This window comes from Pseudomyrmex gracilis, unplaced genomic scaffold (assembly GCF_002006095.1).
Source record: "Pseudomyrmex gracilis isolate BER0280 unplaced genomic scaffold, ASM200609v1 scaffold_62, whole genome shotgun sequence".
NCBI lineage: Eukaryota > Metazoa > Arthropoda > Insecta > Hymenoptera > Formicidae > Pseudomyrmex > Pseudomyrmex gracilis.
This window is the reverse complement of record NW_018020646.1, coordinates 115935-129183: the sequence shown is the minus strand read 5'-3', so window position 1 is coordinate 129183 and position 13249 is coordinate 115935. Positions and strand designations below refer to the sequence as shown.

At 39.3% G+C, this 13249-nt stretch overlaps 1 protein-coding gene across 7 annotated transcripts; it reads right to left on the bottom strand.

Annotated features, from left to right (window-relative positions):
* Window positions 1–881: 881 nt before the first annotated feature.
* LOC109854261 (calpain-B-like) lies at window positions 882–13091 on the bottom strand. 7 transcript variants are annotated; one of them, XM_020427154.1, is made up of 16 exons: window positions 12919–13091; window positions 12226–12599; window positions 11641–11843; window positions 6559–6732; window positions 6245–6432; window positions 5705–6008; window positions 5414–5595; window positions 5093–5343; window positions 4838–4995; window positions 4500–4717; window positions 4384–4426; window positions 3236–3365; window positions 2294–2413; window positions 1672–1799; window positions 1373–1568; window positions 882–1273 (listed from the first exon to the last, which is right to left on the bottom strand). In XM_020427154.1, the coding sequence occupies exons 2-16, from the start codon at window positions 12260–12262 to the stop codon at window positions 1188–1190; spliced, it is 2418 nt and encodes an 805-aa protein (XP_020282743.1). In that variant the 5' UTR covers window positions 12263–12599; window positions 12919–13091; the 3' UTR covers window positions 882–1187. The 7 variants fall into 7 exon arrangements, with proteins under 7 accessions (XP_020282743.1, XP_020282744.1, XP_020282746.1 ...); XM_020427155.1 differs by having other exon boundaries at window positions 11641–11767; window positions 12919–13090; XM_020427157.1 differs by lacking the exons at window positions 12226–12599; window positions 12919–13091 and adding exons at window positions 9541–10149; window positions 10349–10436 and having other exon boundaries at window positions 11641–11722.
* Window positions 13092–13249: the final 158 nt, after the last annotated feature.

Sequence of the window (13249 nt, the reverse complement as noted above, 5' to 3'; positions counted from 1 at the left end):
AGTATATGTCACGTATACTATAGATAAATGTGCGCTTAAGCATAAAACGGACCGCAGCCAAGGTGAAAGACGAGGAGCATGTTCACGTTAAGTTGCGCCCTTGTTGCGTATAACAACGCGAAACGCTTTTCCGAGATTAATAATCTTGGAAACGGTGCATGATATTATTGATAATGATAAAAAAAAAAACTTTTACCGCACGTTCACTCATATTAATAATTAATACAAATATATAATTCATATTAAGATGTTTTATCATTATCAATAATATCATGCACTGTTTCCAAGATTTTTAATCTCGAAAAAGTGTTTCACGTTGTGTCCTAAGAAACAAGGGCGCAACGTAACGTGAACATGCCTCGTCTTTCATCTTGTCGAGCCGGCTTGAAGTGGAAAGGAGATGGAACATAATACGTCTGCACTCTTCAACAAGCCGACGTGCCGAATGTGACGTCACGCACACGGGACGGGGCGATTCTCGCTTGTATGCGTGTTCCCAGTGGCTCCCACATGGCTCCCACCACCTCGTGCTAGCCGGCCAAAGTTTGCAACACTGAACACTGATAGGACTGAACTCTCGTAACGCCATCATTCGCCCATCCAAAGCTCTATTCGATCATTCTCCTTCTCGCTTCTTCTTCAAACGAGCAAGTTTTCTTGTTTTTTTCACTCGCGATTTTCGACTCTGTCGAGATGACGAGTCGAGCTGAAATATCGAAAAATAACGAGAGGTTTTTTTCAATCTCACCATTTGACAATATTTCTGTCACTTTGGTAGATAAAAATGTTTTATTTCGAAATTTATAGAAGTCCTGTGTGACACGTTACATAAATGTTAATGAGATATTAAAGTAAAATATTTTATGTAAAACTCTTATAACTCTTTTATAAATATATGTATATTTTAGATCTTTATATAAACACATGTACATTTCTATGCTTATTATAAAATATCAATTTGAAGATAAGAGAGTAACAGATCTCACAATATATCGTTTTTTAAGGCAGTTACATTCCAGGAACACTTTCTCTCTCTCTCGTCTCTATGTCTTTAAAAAATAAATTCTCTTGATCGCAATTACAACTGCCGTTATTAATATCATCAGAAACAATTTTAAATATATAAATAAAATCGGAGTATCGTTGTATAATATGATAAAATATAAACTTCTTTTTTTTTTTTTTAATTATGAATAGAGTGTCTTTTCCATCCATTCTTCCATGGTAAAAGTAGCTGTGTTGGTTTGATCCGGATCTCTCTCTCTGAAGATATCTGCAACATTAGAGTAGTGGATATTTTCAACACATTGTTACGCGTTAATGTTGCAATAAAAAACTATAATACGTATATCCAAGTAAAATTTTTACTTACCGAACATTGTTTTAAGCCTGACAGCGCACATTATATAATCGTCGAAAGTAATCTTGCCGTCTTTGGTGCCGTAACGGTGAACCAAAATATTCAAAATGTGATTATTTAAGCGATACCCGGCGCTATTTAAGGCCTGTCTTAATTCGAATGCGCTTAGGTATCCCGATTCATCTTTATCGTACAGTTTGAAAACGGCCTGAAACATTTTAATTTCAGTCACATGTACATATCTTTATATAAAAACACAAATTTACACAAAATTGTTCAAGAAATTGCGGTTGGAAGGATGCGACAGTTACCCTCCATTTTCTGATGTCGTTCCACAGATTTTTGAATTCCTCAAAACCAAGTTTGCCAGAGTGATCCGTATCCAACATAGCAACCATACTGCGACATATATCTTTACTGAATCCTCTGTCGTGCGTTTCTGCAATTTAAAAGAAAAATGTAAAATTAATTATTACTTACTGTTCATTCTTTCTTCGTATATATCATCTTGTTACGAGATTGTCGCCTCAAAAAACTTTTTACTTGACAATTTTTTCAGATACTGTTTTATCACATAAACTTGGAAGCGACAGCCTAATAACTGTGCGAAACGTGATATATAGATTTTAAACGAGTAGTGTGACAAATCTAAGCGATCTTGTTAATATCTCACCAACCTGTTAATCGAGAAAGCATGTTTTTAATAAGATCAGAGCAGAGTAGACATTTGATTAGATTTGTTCTTTATTAGAAAGCATTAAACTTTTTTTTAACTCTCTTGCTAACGTCACTTCGCTTACATTGCACAAGTAACGACAAATGCTGTATTTTCACGTATTAACACAACGACAATACAGAGACAGATAAGTGAACAAGATCAGTTGTGAGAATGACAAATGATAAAACAACTCTGCAGTAGAGTAGTTGTCTTACCTACGGGTTTATTGTACTGTTCATTACTACATACAATGCCACACAGCAATGAGATGATAGTGTTGACAAACGAACCATTTTCTTCAACGGGAGCCTCGCTATGCGCCAACTGCGGTAGTTCTACCCGTAACATACAGCTACATGTTATCATCGCGTTTTTTACACAAATACACTTGGGCTTTAAGAATCCGCAAAGCGCAGCAGACATTGATTTAAAATAAAGTAAAGCTTAAACTCTCCTCTCTCTTTCTCCAATTTGCATTTGTGTTCACTTTGTGTGAACAACTCTTCCGACAATTGTCAGATAAGTAAATAGTTCTTCTTAAATTTGCGTGTACGTGTATTATACATACATATGTGTACAATGTTTATTTTATTTATATAGTAAAACAAGTGGATTATATACACATGTTATCAACTGATTAAAAAGTTTCTGATTAATTCGATTAAGAAAAGAATTTTAATTTCATTATATGGCTGGAACATATATATTTGATCCTTGAATGTTCTATAAATTTCTATAGAATTATTTATTTAAGAATCCCAAATGTAATTATGTACTTTGTAATTTTATATGAATTTTATATGAATCACACACAACATGAGAGATAAGCGTGCGACACACTGATAGAATTGTCAAGATGCGTGCTGAGCAAATAAAACATTTTTAACGAGGTAAACATAAAGAGCAACAAATTGCACAGCTATCGTAAGAGTTAAAAAATAATATAGTGACAAGACAGACAATAAATGTATATTAACTATTATCTGTGATAAAAATACTACAGCGATTAATAGTATAAGCGTGATTTTTATATGATGCAAAAAGAGTGTCAGAAAGAGTGAGTATTTAAGCAGAACACATCACAAAAACGTACTACGAAGCAAAGCTTTATAAAACTTGGTAAATTGGAAAAAAAAAACTACTATCTATTTATATACCTTTTCTCATGGCAAAATCTAAAATATCTTTAAGTTCCATCCAGTCTACCTCTAAATCATCGCCAGCAAGTTTTTTGAAGAATTCTCGGACTTTCTCTGTGTTGTTATCTGGTTCTGGCTCGTCGCGAACCTAAAAATAACATACGTATAAGTAAATATCTTTTTATTAAAAAAAAAAAAGGAAAAACATCTTTCATTATATTCTTTTACATAATTCACGTTTTTTTTTATTTTTCAAGTCTCTTAATTCGTCGCTGCAGATTAGGTCAGAATTATAATGTCAAAGTGAGAAATCACACAAAAATAAACAAATTTTGTTTTTGTCATGCAAGTAAAAAACCAAACTGAGTTTTTTATATACCATCACCGATATTCAACAGCACAATTATTATTCTACATTAGTGGATAATAATTTATTCTACGTGTGTGTGTTACATTCCCAAAAATAGACGTGACCAATCGACAAAGGTGTGTGTAAGCACACACACACACACACACATACACAAATATACTTACGTTATCTTCATCTTGTTCTTCTTTTTTGTCTGCGGGATTAATTACCTAAAAGCCAAGCGACAGAAACATGCATACGTGACATATATTAGTAACAGACAAATTAGTTACCAACGTGTGAGTGAGGTTTAAGTAATGTTCAGTATTTCACAATCACGCATCTCAAACAGAAACCTGTTTCACAAGCATTACTACATTTTTAAGCACGAGAGAGAGTTAAGTGCACACTGCAATGCCAATTATATCATTTGTGTGATTAGTATAAAACCAATTATTAGCAGTCACCCAATCCATGATTACGCTCAAGCTGTGAACGTTTGTAAATTACTAGATTATTGTGCGTTGTGTAGGAAAAAAAAAAAATATTTCTCGCCTTTTGACATCATCCTAAACAGATTAATGTAATTTGCAGCAATTTGGTTTTCTGATGTAAATTTTGCTCGATTATATGATATTTTAATTTGTTTTGCAAGACAAACACGTTTCCCGCAACTCAAAGTGATTCTAGCGATTTTAAATTGTTATTGTAATGTTAAAAAATATGTGTATATTCTCTGCTTAGGATTGAACTACCATCACAGTATTATCGCGTAGTGATTGTTTTCGCATTTGAATATTCTTAATATACTTCTTACCCTATCATCGACCTCGCCAATACCAACTTGGTCGTCGTTTTCTCTGTAAACAAACCGGAAAACGTTGATCAAGACTACACGAGATAAGTCGCTACTCGCGTGCTACGAAAACTTACTCCATGTTGTTTTTGTTTTCAGAGAAGATTCTCAGCAAGAATTCTCCTTCCTCGTTCGGATCGAAAGTACTTGGAACTATGCAATACACACCCGGTGGTAATTTGAAACGACAGGTGACCTCCCGTAAGTTTATAAACGCCGGCGAACGGCCGACGGACGCGTTGTATCTGAAGAAGTTAACGTCTAGCGGTTTTGGTAATCTATCGGGATGCTGCAACTGTCGGTTGAAAATTCGCTTATTAACAAGAGCTTTTTGTTGCACTTTTTATATGAGTTAAAAAATTTGTGCAAGTCGATATTTTTGTAAGTCACGACGAGTTTTTTACGTGATACACACGTGATATATCGCAAACCCGATAGTAAGACAATCGGCTCCCATTCTCTTTTGCGCTCTTCTGTTTTTCTGCATCAGAGCGACGATTACGGTGCACTTGTCGTCGTCATCGTCCGGATATTCTAGCGTGATGCGATACTGGGGATTGTGCCAGAAGGTTTCTGCACGAGAGATGTTTTGTTTTTAATATTTCAATTCGATTTTGTTTACTCCAAAAAAAAATTTGATATCTATTCGAATTCGATGTCATATTTTCACCTAAGTAATTTCTACAACCGCCCGCAGTAACTCCGCGCACCCATTCTCCCTCGAACACGCTCATTTCCCAGTGCTTCTTCCCGGCGCTGATATCGCTCGACGTTAGGGAGTCGGGATTTAAGTTACATATCTCGAGCTGGGTGAAGTGGCGCGTGAAATCGTGGAATGACATCCAGAACTCGCCGTCCATATCGAAAGTCAGACCGAGCTCTTCCTTCTCGTGATCGGGAATAAATCTCCATTCAGGTGATCTGCAAACAAACAGAACGACGAAATCGCATCAGCGGTTAAACGTTCGGTAAACAAACAAAGTAAACTCACTGATCGCTCCAAGGCCCGTTCCATTCCGCTTCGTTTCCCCAAGGATTTCTAAGCCTCAAGAGTGGAATGGTACCGTGCTGATTTGGCGTTTGAATTTCCACGTGTTTCACACGGGTGATGCTGTACGCGTGACCGCGTATCAAACCCTGAGGTGTCTCGGCCTCTAATATGTTCGGATCAGGCTGAAAACGTTTTACACGTAAAAGTTCTCGAATAGCTCGAGCGCTCAAAACACGTAATTCCGAAGAAAGAGCCAAGTTTTGAACAGGAATGCGCGAATTACTCGTTTACCTCGATCGAGCAACCCAATAAAGAGCTTCTCTCGTAGGCTTTCAACAGTATGTTGAACAAGTTCGGCGGCGTTTGGTCCATTTGATACATTTCCGTTACGCCGCCGGTGAAATCTTCCATGGCCTCGCAGGTTGTGCCGCCCTTCAGCGCCTCGTACGAACCGTGAAGTTTCGCGTACGCTTTTTCAAGAAGGGCGCTCCAGAATTCGTTGTTCTCGGCCGAGTGCAGGTACACCAGTTCCCCGCGACACGTGGGCAATCGATCGTCGATCACCACGTCGACCCATCTGCCATACTGCCAGAATCTGATGTACACGATGTTGTACATTTATAAGTTCCTTCCAACGTTTGCTGTATAGTTACGTCTGATTGCTCAGACGACTTGTGACTTAAAGTAAAACGTTCTTTTTAAATAAATATAAATTCGCGAACATTGTCAGAATTCGGACGAGATGTTGATTTCGCGTGACATTTAAGATCGATGACTAACTTAACTAAGAAACACATTGATGTGTTCGGTGACTAATAAATTCCGACGAACCTGAAGTGAAAAATTCCAGCGTAGTTCTCCTCGAAGCTCTGATCTTCCGGTACCACTTGGAAGAATAGATTCTGATGCATCGTCAAATTCGCCACGGCGGCCAGCAACCAGCAGTCTCCCAGTTCTCCCTGTTGAACGTCGAACCTCGAGAAACCCTCGACGAAGAGCTGGGGGTTGTCCGCGATTTCCTGCCGGGACACATACGTCGAGTAATCGCATTGAATCATCTCGCAACATTACTGCAAATTATCTTCAACGATAGTCGCGATCAAAAACAAAATCACTGATCGAGAACTGAAGAAATAGAATCTGACCATCGGTCGCTTCCATTCTATGTATCTGTCCGGTCGGCGGGAGAAGTACAACGACGAATCGTCGGCCGGGAACTCGAGATCCTCGAAGAGCCGTCCCGTGGCCAGGCATTCGCGTCTGAGCGTGTTGAAGTCCTGGACTTCTCCTCGTCTGAAGCCGGATCCTTTCTCCCCCAACTGCGAACATTCGATTTTGCGTTCAAATTTCGAGATACGATTTTTTCTCGATTCGTGCGGGTACCGTCTAATAATAAGTTATTTTAATTCGATTTGTCTTTGAAGAACACGCGCGCGCGATCGTCATCCGAAGGATGTGCCTACGTTGTAGCACGGCTTCCCGATGTAATTTTTCGTCGTTCGCACGGCGTTTTCCTCGTACAAGATTTTCTTCTGAGACGGACGCTCGTTCGACTCGTTACTCGCGTTCGCGTTCGAATTCGCGGATGCGAATTTGGTGGAGTAAACGATATTGTTGTTGTTTCCGCTTCCGCCCGTCATTCTAGCGGACGCAAAACTCGAACCGATCTTCAGAACTGCAAGACCTTCCTGCATGTAATTAGAGTAGCGACAATTTGCGTAGTTGTCGCGCCGTGGATGCATCTTGAATGATTTAATTAAAACGACACCACGAGTTCATTAATTTAATTTAATTTGACGCGAGCGAGGAGGAAAATTGCGGTCGCGTGCGTGAAAAATCGTTAGGTATTCTAGAATTTCTTTGGAAAAAAAAAAAAAAAAAAAAGAAAAACTCGTGTATTCACACAACAAAACGAAAAGCGAAACTGTTCGCGAACGCGCGAGGCCCTGCTCTTAAAGTTTTGATACAGTTATCGTCTCTGACAATCGCGTGGCGATGAAGATAAAGTGTACACCGGACGACAACAAACCGCAATTTATATTGCAGTTGCGTTAAGTTTTGATAAGAGGATGCGAATAATACCGCACGCACGTGCAACGAAGTCATAAATGGATAAACGAGGAATAGACGCTTTTTTTTTTTTTGGAACGAGCTTTCCATTCCAACAAAGAGAACAAAGCGTGAGACATCATCAAAAAAGTTGTTCTTGCGTCGTTGTCTATCTTGTCGCGTTTTTTTCACCAGAAGGGACGATGCTTTCAATTCTCTTTAAGCTATTAATAAAGAGGACGTATTTCCCACACGATAGATAAGACACACAAATACCTGGAATCAATCAATTTCCTCCTTGAGAATGAAAGCATCATCGTTCTATCTTTATTCCACATTTAATGGCCAGAGAGCGAGGACAGGCCGATGTCTTGCGCGTGTGAGGGACCCCAAAAATAGAGATTGTTGAACACGACATCCAAGGGATCCATCCGTTTTACATCTCTCGACGAAATAACGAAGTCGGGTGGTTTTTGTTTAATTTAAATACGCGCGAAGTTGCGAAACACATTTCGGGTTTTGTATAACGCACTACTTTTAGTAAGTTGTCATTTCGTTGAATTCGAAGCTTTATTGAAATTCTGTTGCGCGAGATGTAAACCGGAAGTCACCTCGTCCGAGACAAAGAGATTACGTATATAAAAAAAAAAAATAATAATAAAAACTGAAACAACGTCTGTTTCGCGCGATCTCACCATTTCGCGACGACGTATTCTACTCACAATTGAGACGAGCTAACTGTGTTTCACGTTTGAAACTTTACAACAAGTATCACGTGTACAAAGCCCGGTGGTGTCTTTTATATCCTTGTGTGTTGAACAACAATGTGTGTATATTAAACACACATTAAGACAAATCAAGCTAATCTCAGATGCTTGTGATTGGTCACTTAACGAGTGAAGGAAATGCGATTCAACATGTAAAAATGTAAAGAAGAATTAATTAAATACTTAATTCCGAATATATTTTTAATTAGTTTTTAATAGCTAAATCGGTCGAGTTCCAAAAGAGAGAGAAAAGAGAGTTCCAGAGTTCGATATGTTTCTTGAATGATTTCTTCGAAATCTTCAACAAGAATTTTGTGCACAACGAGACGCAAAAGATGAACAAAAAAGTAGTTATTTAAATTTTATCGTGTTTCGCGCATCGAAATATCCGCGTTGCGGGAACAATCTCATCTGAATTCCGCATTGAAGTTTTAGAAACGTTTTATTATCATTTAGATATTTAAGTGTCACACCAAACTGGTTTTGTGCGCTCAGCACACGTGAAATGAAAAGATGGCATTTGAATATCCGTCATACTCGCGATATGACGCGCGTTAACCTTAATTCTATTAATTCTAATGAGCACGTGTCGCGCAACCAGCGCGTGATATTGCGTTAATCATACACATTTCTCAATGCAATAGCGTCATTGTTACTGTCATTACATGTTAACGTCATCGAAACGCTACGCGCATGCATAAAGAGATGCACGTCTCTCTCTCGTGTAGCTTCGAAACTCGCAACAACGTCACACAATCGCTAAATAATTTTTAGTGTGAGTTAAAAAACAAAGTGGAGCATGTTGTGTTACGGAATTAATTGGTTTCACATGACTCTTCTTCAATTCATCTCGCACAAAGCTGCGTCACGCGATCTCACAGAAGTGTGTGCATTAAGCGCAAATAAAGCGGAAAAAACTCGTACTTGGAAGTGATGAAACGGAGGAACAAAGAAACAAAGGAAAAAACGGTGCGCTTCCAGTTAAAATACCGAGCTTCCAGTTAAAAAAATATACGTTTTTTTTTGTTTTTTTTTTAATCTCATTCGCGTATCTAGAGAATAATTACACAATCAAGTATTTATTACAGCAATAAGTGTTAATTGCGAACAATTGTATTTAAATCTCAACAACAGCTCGAACAAACAACTGCGAAATGAAATTCGAAGCTTCGCGCGTGAGAACGTCGCAGGTCGGCCAATCGCACCGGCAGTGCGCAACGAAAAATTAAAATATGCGTCAATTAACGCGGCGATACAGCGAGAGCTTGTGAGCTTTATCGACTACCCGTCCTCGATATGAGACATGCGTACCACTTTGATGTTGAAGAGCGACGGTAGAAATCGTTTGACCTCGACCGCCGCCTTAACGAACAAATCTTCCGCGCCGCCGCCGTCGTCGCCGTAACCATAACCTCCGTAATAGCTCATCGTGATCACGTCTTCTGTTTTTTTTTTCCGATGGATATTTCACGTCAGGTATCTCGCGTCGCTCCGTTCACCATCCGGTCGACGATGTGTGCGAAAAACACGGAGCGCGGAGCGAACTTTTGCACACCCTCTTCGACGAGCACGGATCTCACGACTCTCGCTCGTGTGAACGTAAAACCGTTACTTCGGCGATCCAGGTCTGCTGAGAGAGGAATACACGAGAGAGCCCACCGACTTCACCCACCCATGCCTCACCTATATGATACTTTTCCGTCGCTTCCAGCCGTCTCTCGTGACGCACACACACGGCGGTTGGCTAAACGAATGTGCCGGCTGGACCGCGCGGCGACCTTGCAATCGATCGCAAATGGGTTTCACATTTGTCGCGCCACGTATTTCAATAGAAATGCGCTTTTTATTCGTGCAACGTTTTGCGTGCAACTAGAGCGACCCAAGGTCGGAAAGACCGCAGGACGATGTCGTTCGCCGGAACTGCAAATAAAAAGACTAATTGAGCCCGTGAATCAAGATATACGGCGTGATAAAGTTTTTCTACCGGCAACAAATTACGTAGATAATATGATTCATACAAACGCGCGTATTGCGATCCGCGGGAAAGCACGAAAGACAAGTATTATAAGTTTGTGATGAAATATAAACGATTGAGATAAGAAAGGCTCTTTTTACTCACACTTCAAATATAATAAAACTTGTGACTGTAGATTTTTCGTGACAAAGCAACCGATGAGAAGAGAGCCGAGATCTTCGCGCGTGAGCAGCTGCTATAAAAATTTTTACGAAAATAATAAAACGTATATCAAGAGAGAGATAAGATTTAAAAGAGAGATAAGATTTAAAAACCGAATAAACGCACGGTAATTCAATTGAACATGTGGGCCAAGATACAAACGTCAAAATGTATGTGTGTCATAAGTGTCAAAATGACGCATAATATTAGTTTTGCGACAATAACTTTTCTCGTATCATCGTCAAAACACTGATTATTTTAGAGCGCATCTGCATCTGCGCTTGGCCGACCGCCAAGAACGTTGTTATTGTTAATATTTCCCCTGTATTAATATTTTTTCATATATTTAATTATAAAATATTGTTTTTTTTTATATTTCAGAGAGAAAACAAAATGAAAAGTAAATCTTTTCGCGAGAAGCCGCGCGAAATTAAATTTCACAGAAAAGTTAGAGAGAGAGAGATTGAAGTTTATATGCGCGCAAACACACATCTCGCCGAGAGACATCCCGTGCGGGGCCTAAAAATATATCAAACGAGTTACACATTATTTAAGCTCAGTCACGCGTGCGCGACAAAGTCCGTTTTGATGTTTCTCAAAAGTGAATTTTAACGATGCGCGCCAGGGATGTTCTAAATAATGACGAAACAGAGTCGTTTTTCAAAGACGCGCAATGAGATTATCTCTCAGATAATCTGATGTGCCATGCAATAATGCGGCCGTGTCTCGCGTATTGATCGTTATTTAGCGAACGAAAATACATTCGCAGTATCAAAGGGAGACGAAAAACAAAAAAAAATCACACGAGAGTCACGCGTACGTCCGAAGGTCCTCGAGAAAAATCTCTTTCACTCGTAAAAAAAATTAAAACAAAATTTTTGTGCTCGCGAAATCGCGACCGACAAAAATCGCGAGATGTTGCAATCTCTTGGTTTCGCAGCAATTATATATATATATATATTTATATACACATGCCGCACAATCACGTTGTGCAAAATATACACCGCGTTGTTTCAAGAGAATTAATAAATCTGCAGAGTCGTATATTTTGCACAAAGTGAAAAACAAACAGTTACATGTGTTTGGTTTTTAGAGATATTGCGTAATTATTGCGTGCATGAGAAAGAATTGCACAGAGCAGCGATAACATTCGCGCGCACACAAAACACACACAGCGCATAATACGGCAGTAATGATAGCGATATGTACTGAATGACATAATATATATAAAGAACCTTGAAAACGGTATTAGCAGGATGGTGCACATCGCCGGAACCGGATAGTCCGCCTCTTAGTGAACGTGTGAGAAGATTATAGTGACCTAACGTCGACCATGCATCTTGTGTCGCTTGTGCCGGATATCTTAACAAACATCGTATTTTGCTTGGGACGTTTTTTTTTTTTTTTGTAACAAAATGTAGACACACAGCAATATTCTCTTAAAAAAATAATACATAAGAAATAAATTATGTGAAAAAAATAATACACGTTGGAAGAATGTATTGAAATTTGAAATAAAAAATGATTTTACGTACTGAAAAATAGCGTCAATCTTTTACTCGAGAAAGAGAGAGAGAGAAGAGCAAAAAAAAAGTATAAATTACAAAAGAAAATACACAATAAATCTTAAAAAAAAATCTTATAAAATTTGACAAATTATAGGAAAATTATAACAAATCTTGAAACAAGCACGTGACAAGAGAAACGTTCGCGTTTATCTCGCATGTGACTGTTCGTTTCGGACCTCGATCTTGTTTCGCAAGCAATTTGTATTTGTAAAATATTACATAGAGATTGAATGTGAGATTGTTAATGCTTACCCCTTTGCGTACTTATACGTTTTCCGCGGCTTTCCATTCTCTATGATGGTTTTCACATAATAGTACGAGTAATTGAACATTGCGCTCCGCGCCTCCGGAGCGCACGACAAGATCCGCGTGACGCGTGCAGAGAGAGAGAAAACTTTTATAAAATCGCAGATCGCGAGCGGACACTATTTTTCCCTCGTGCCGCACGTGTTGCGCGTCGGCATTTCGCGTCTCGCCCGTTTATGCTTATCTTGTTCTGCATATTTCTAAACGGGGCGAGCGGGGCGTATATATAGCCGCACTGACGAACAGGGAAATCTTCCTCGACGCGACGTGACAATGTCAGAACTTGGTATTTTACCCGGCTCGATCGGATCGACGAAATCCTGAAACACGAAATTGCATATGTCGGCGAAGTGGGTCCAAATGTTGACTGCGAAGAAATTTATATTTAAATACTGACAATTGAATTTTATTTTAGGAAAGTGTTTTTGTGATATACTCGATGTGTGTTTGCGCACATGTGTGTACATGGGCACGTACGTGTGTAATCTCTGGGCGCGTGATTTTATAGAGATATGTACGTACACGGGGACTATATACATTTTCGCACGCAATGTGTAGTCGCGCAACTCTTCCATTCTCGCGCCTTCCGTATTCTTGTGACAAAAGTCTAATATATTGTCGTTTCCTACAGCCACTTACTTATGTTCAGAACAGCGTTCGCGTGCGGAAATCGAATCAGTTTCATTGAAATCCTATATAATCTATTTGATACAATCAAACTGATGCTCTTAAACCTTCGCACGAAGTTTACTTAGATTGGCCGAGTCCGGGATGTCTGTTGCTAATTGACTGTAACAGACAAGACGTGACGTGTACATGTTGAACGTTGCCGCGCTTCAGAATAGTTCTACAGCTCGCTCGAGTGGACGTGCTAGTGTCGTTTTTTTTCCACAACACAGCTGCGCCCTCCGTTGGTATTTCGCTGAACTGGCAATCTGTAGATGGCGCTGACTACAGGCCTCTGCTCTCT

Excerpts from the sequence above, each read along its gene's own strand:
- LOC109854261 (XM_020427153.1), bottom strand. The coding sequence starts at position 7,155 with ATGCATCCACGGCGCGACAACTACGCAAATTGTCGCTACTCTAATTAC. Across the intron at positions 4,427-4,499 it reads GAAAACAAAAACAACATGGA|AGAAAACGACGACCAAGTTG; the intron begins GTAAGTTTTCGT and ends GTTTGTTTACAG. Across the intron at positions 1,274-1,372 it reads CAGGCTTAAAACAATGTTCG|ATATCTTCAGAGAGAGAGAT; the intron begins GTAAGTAAAAAT and ends CTAATGTTGCAG.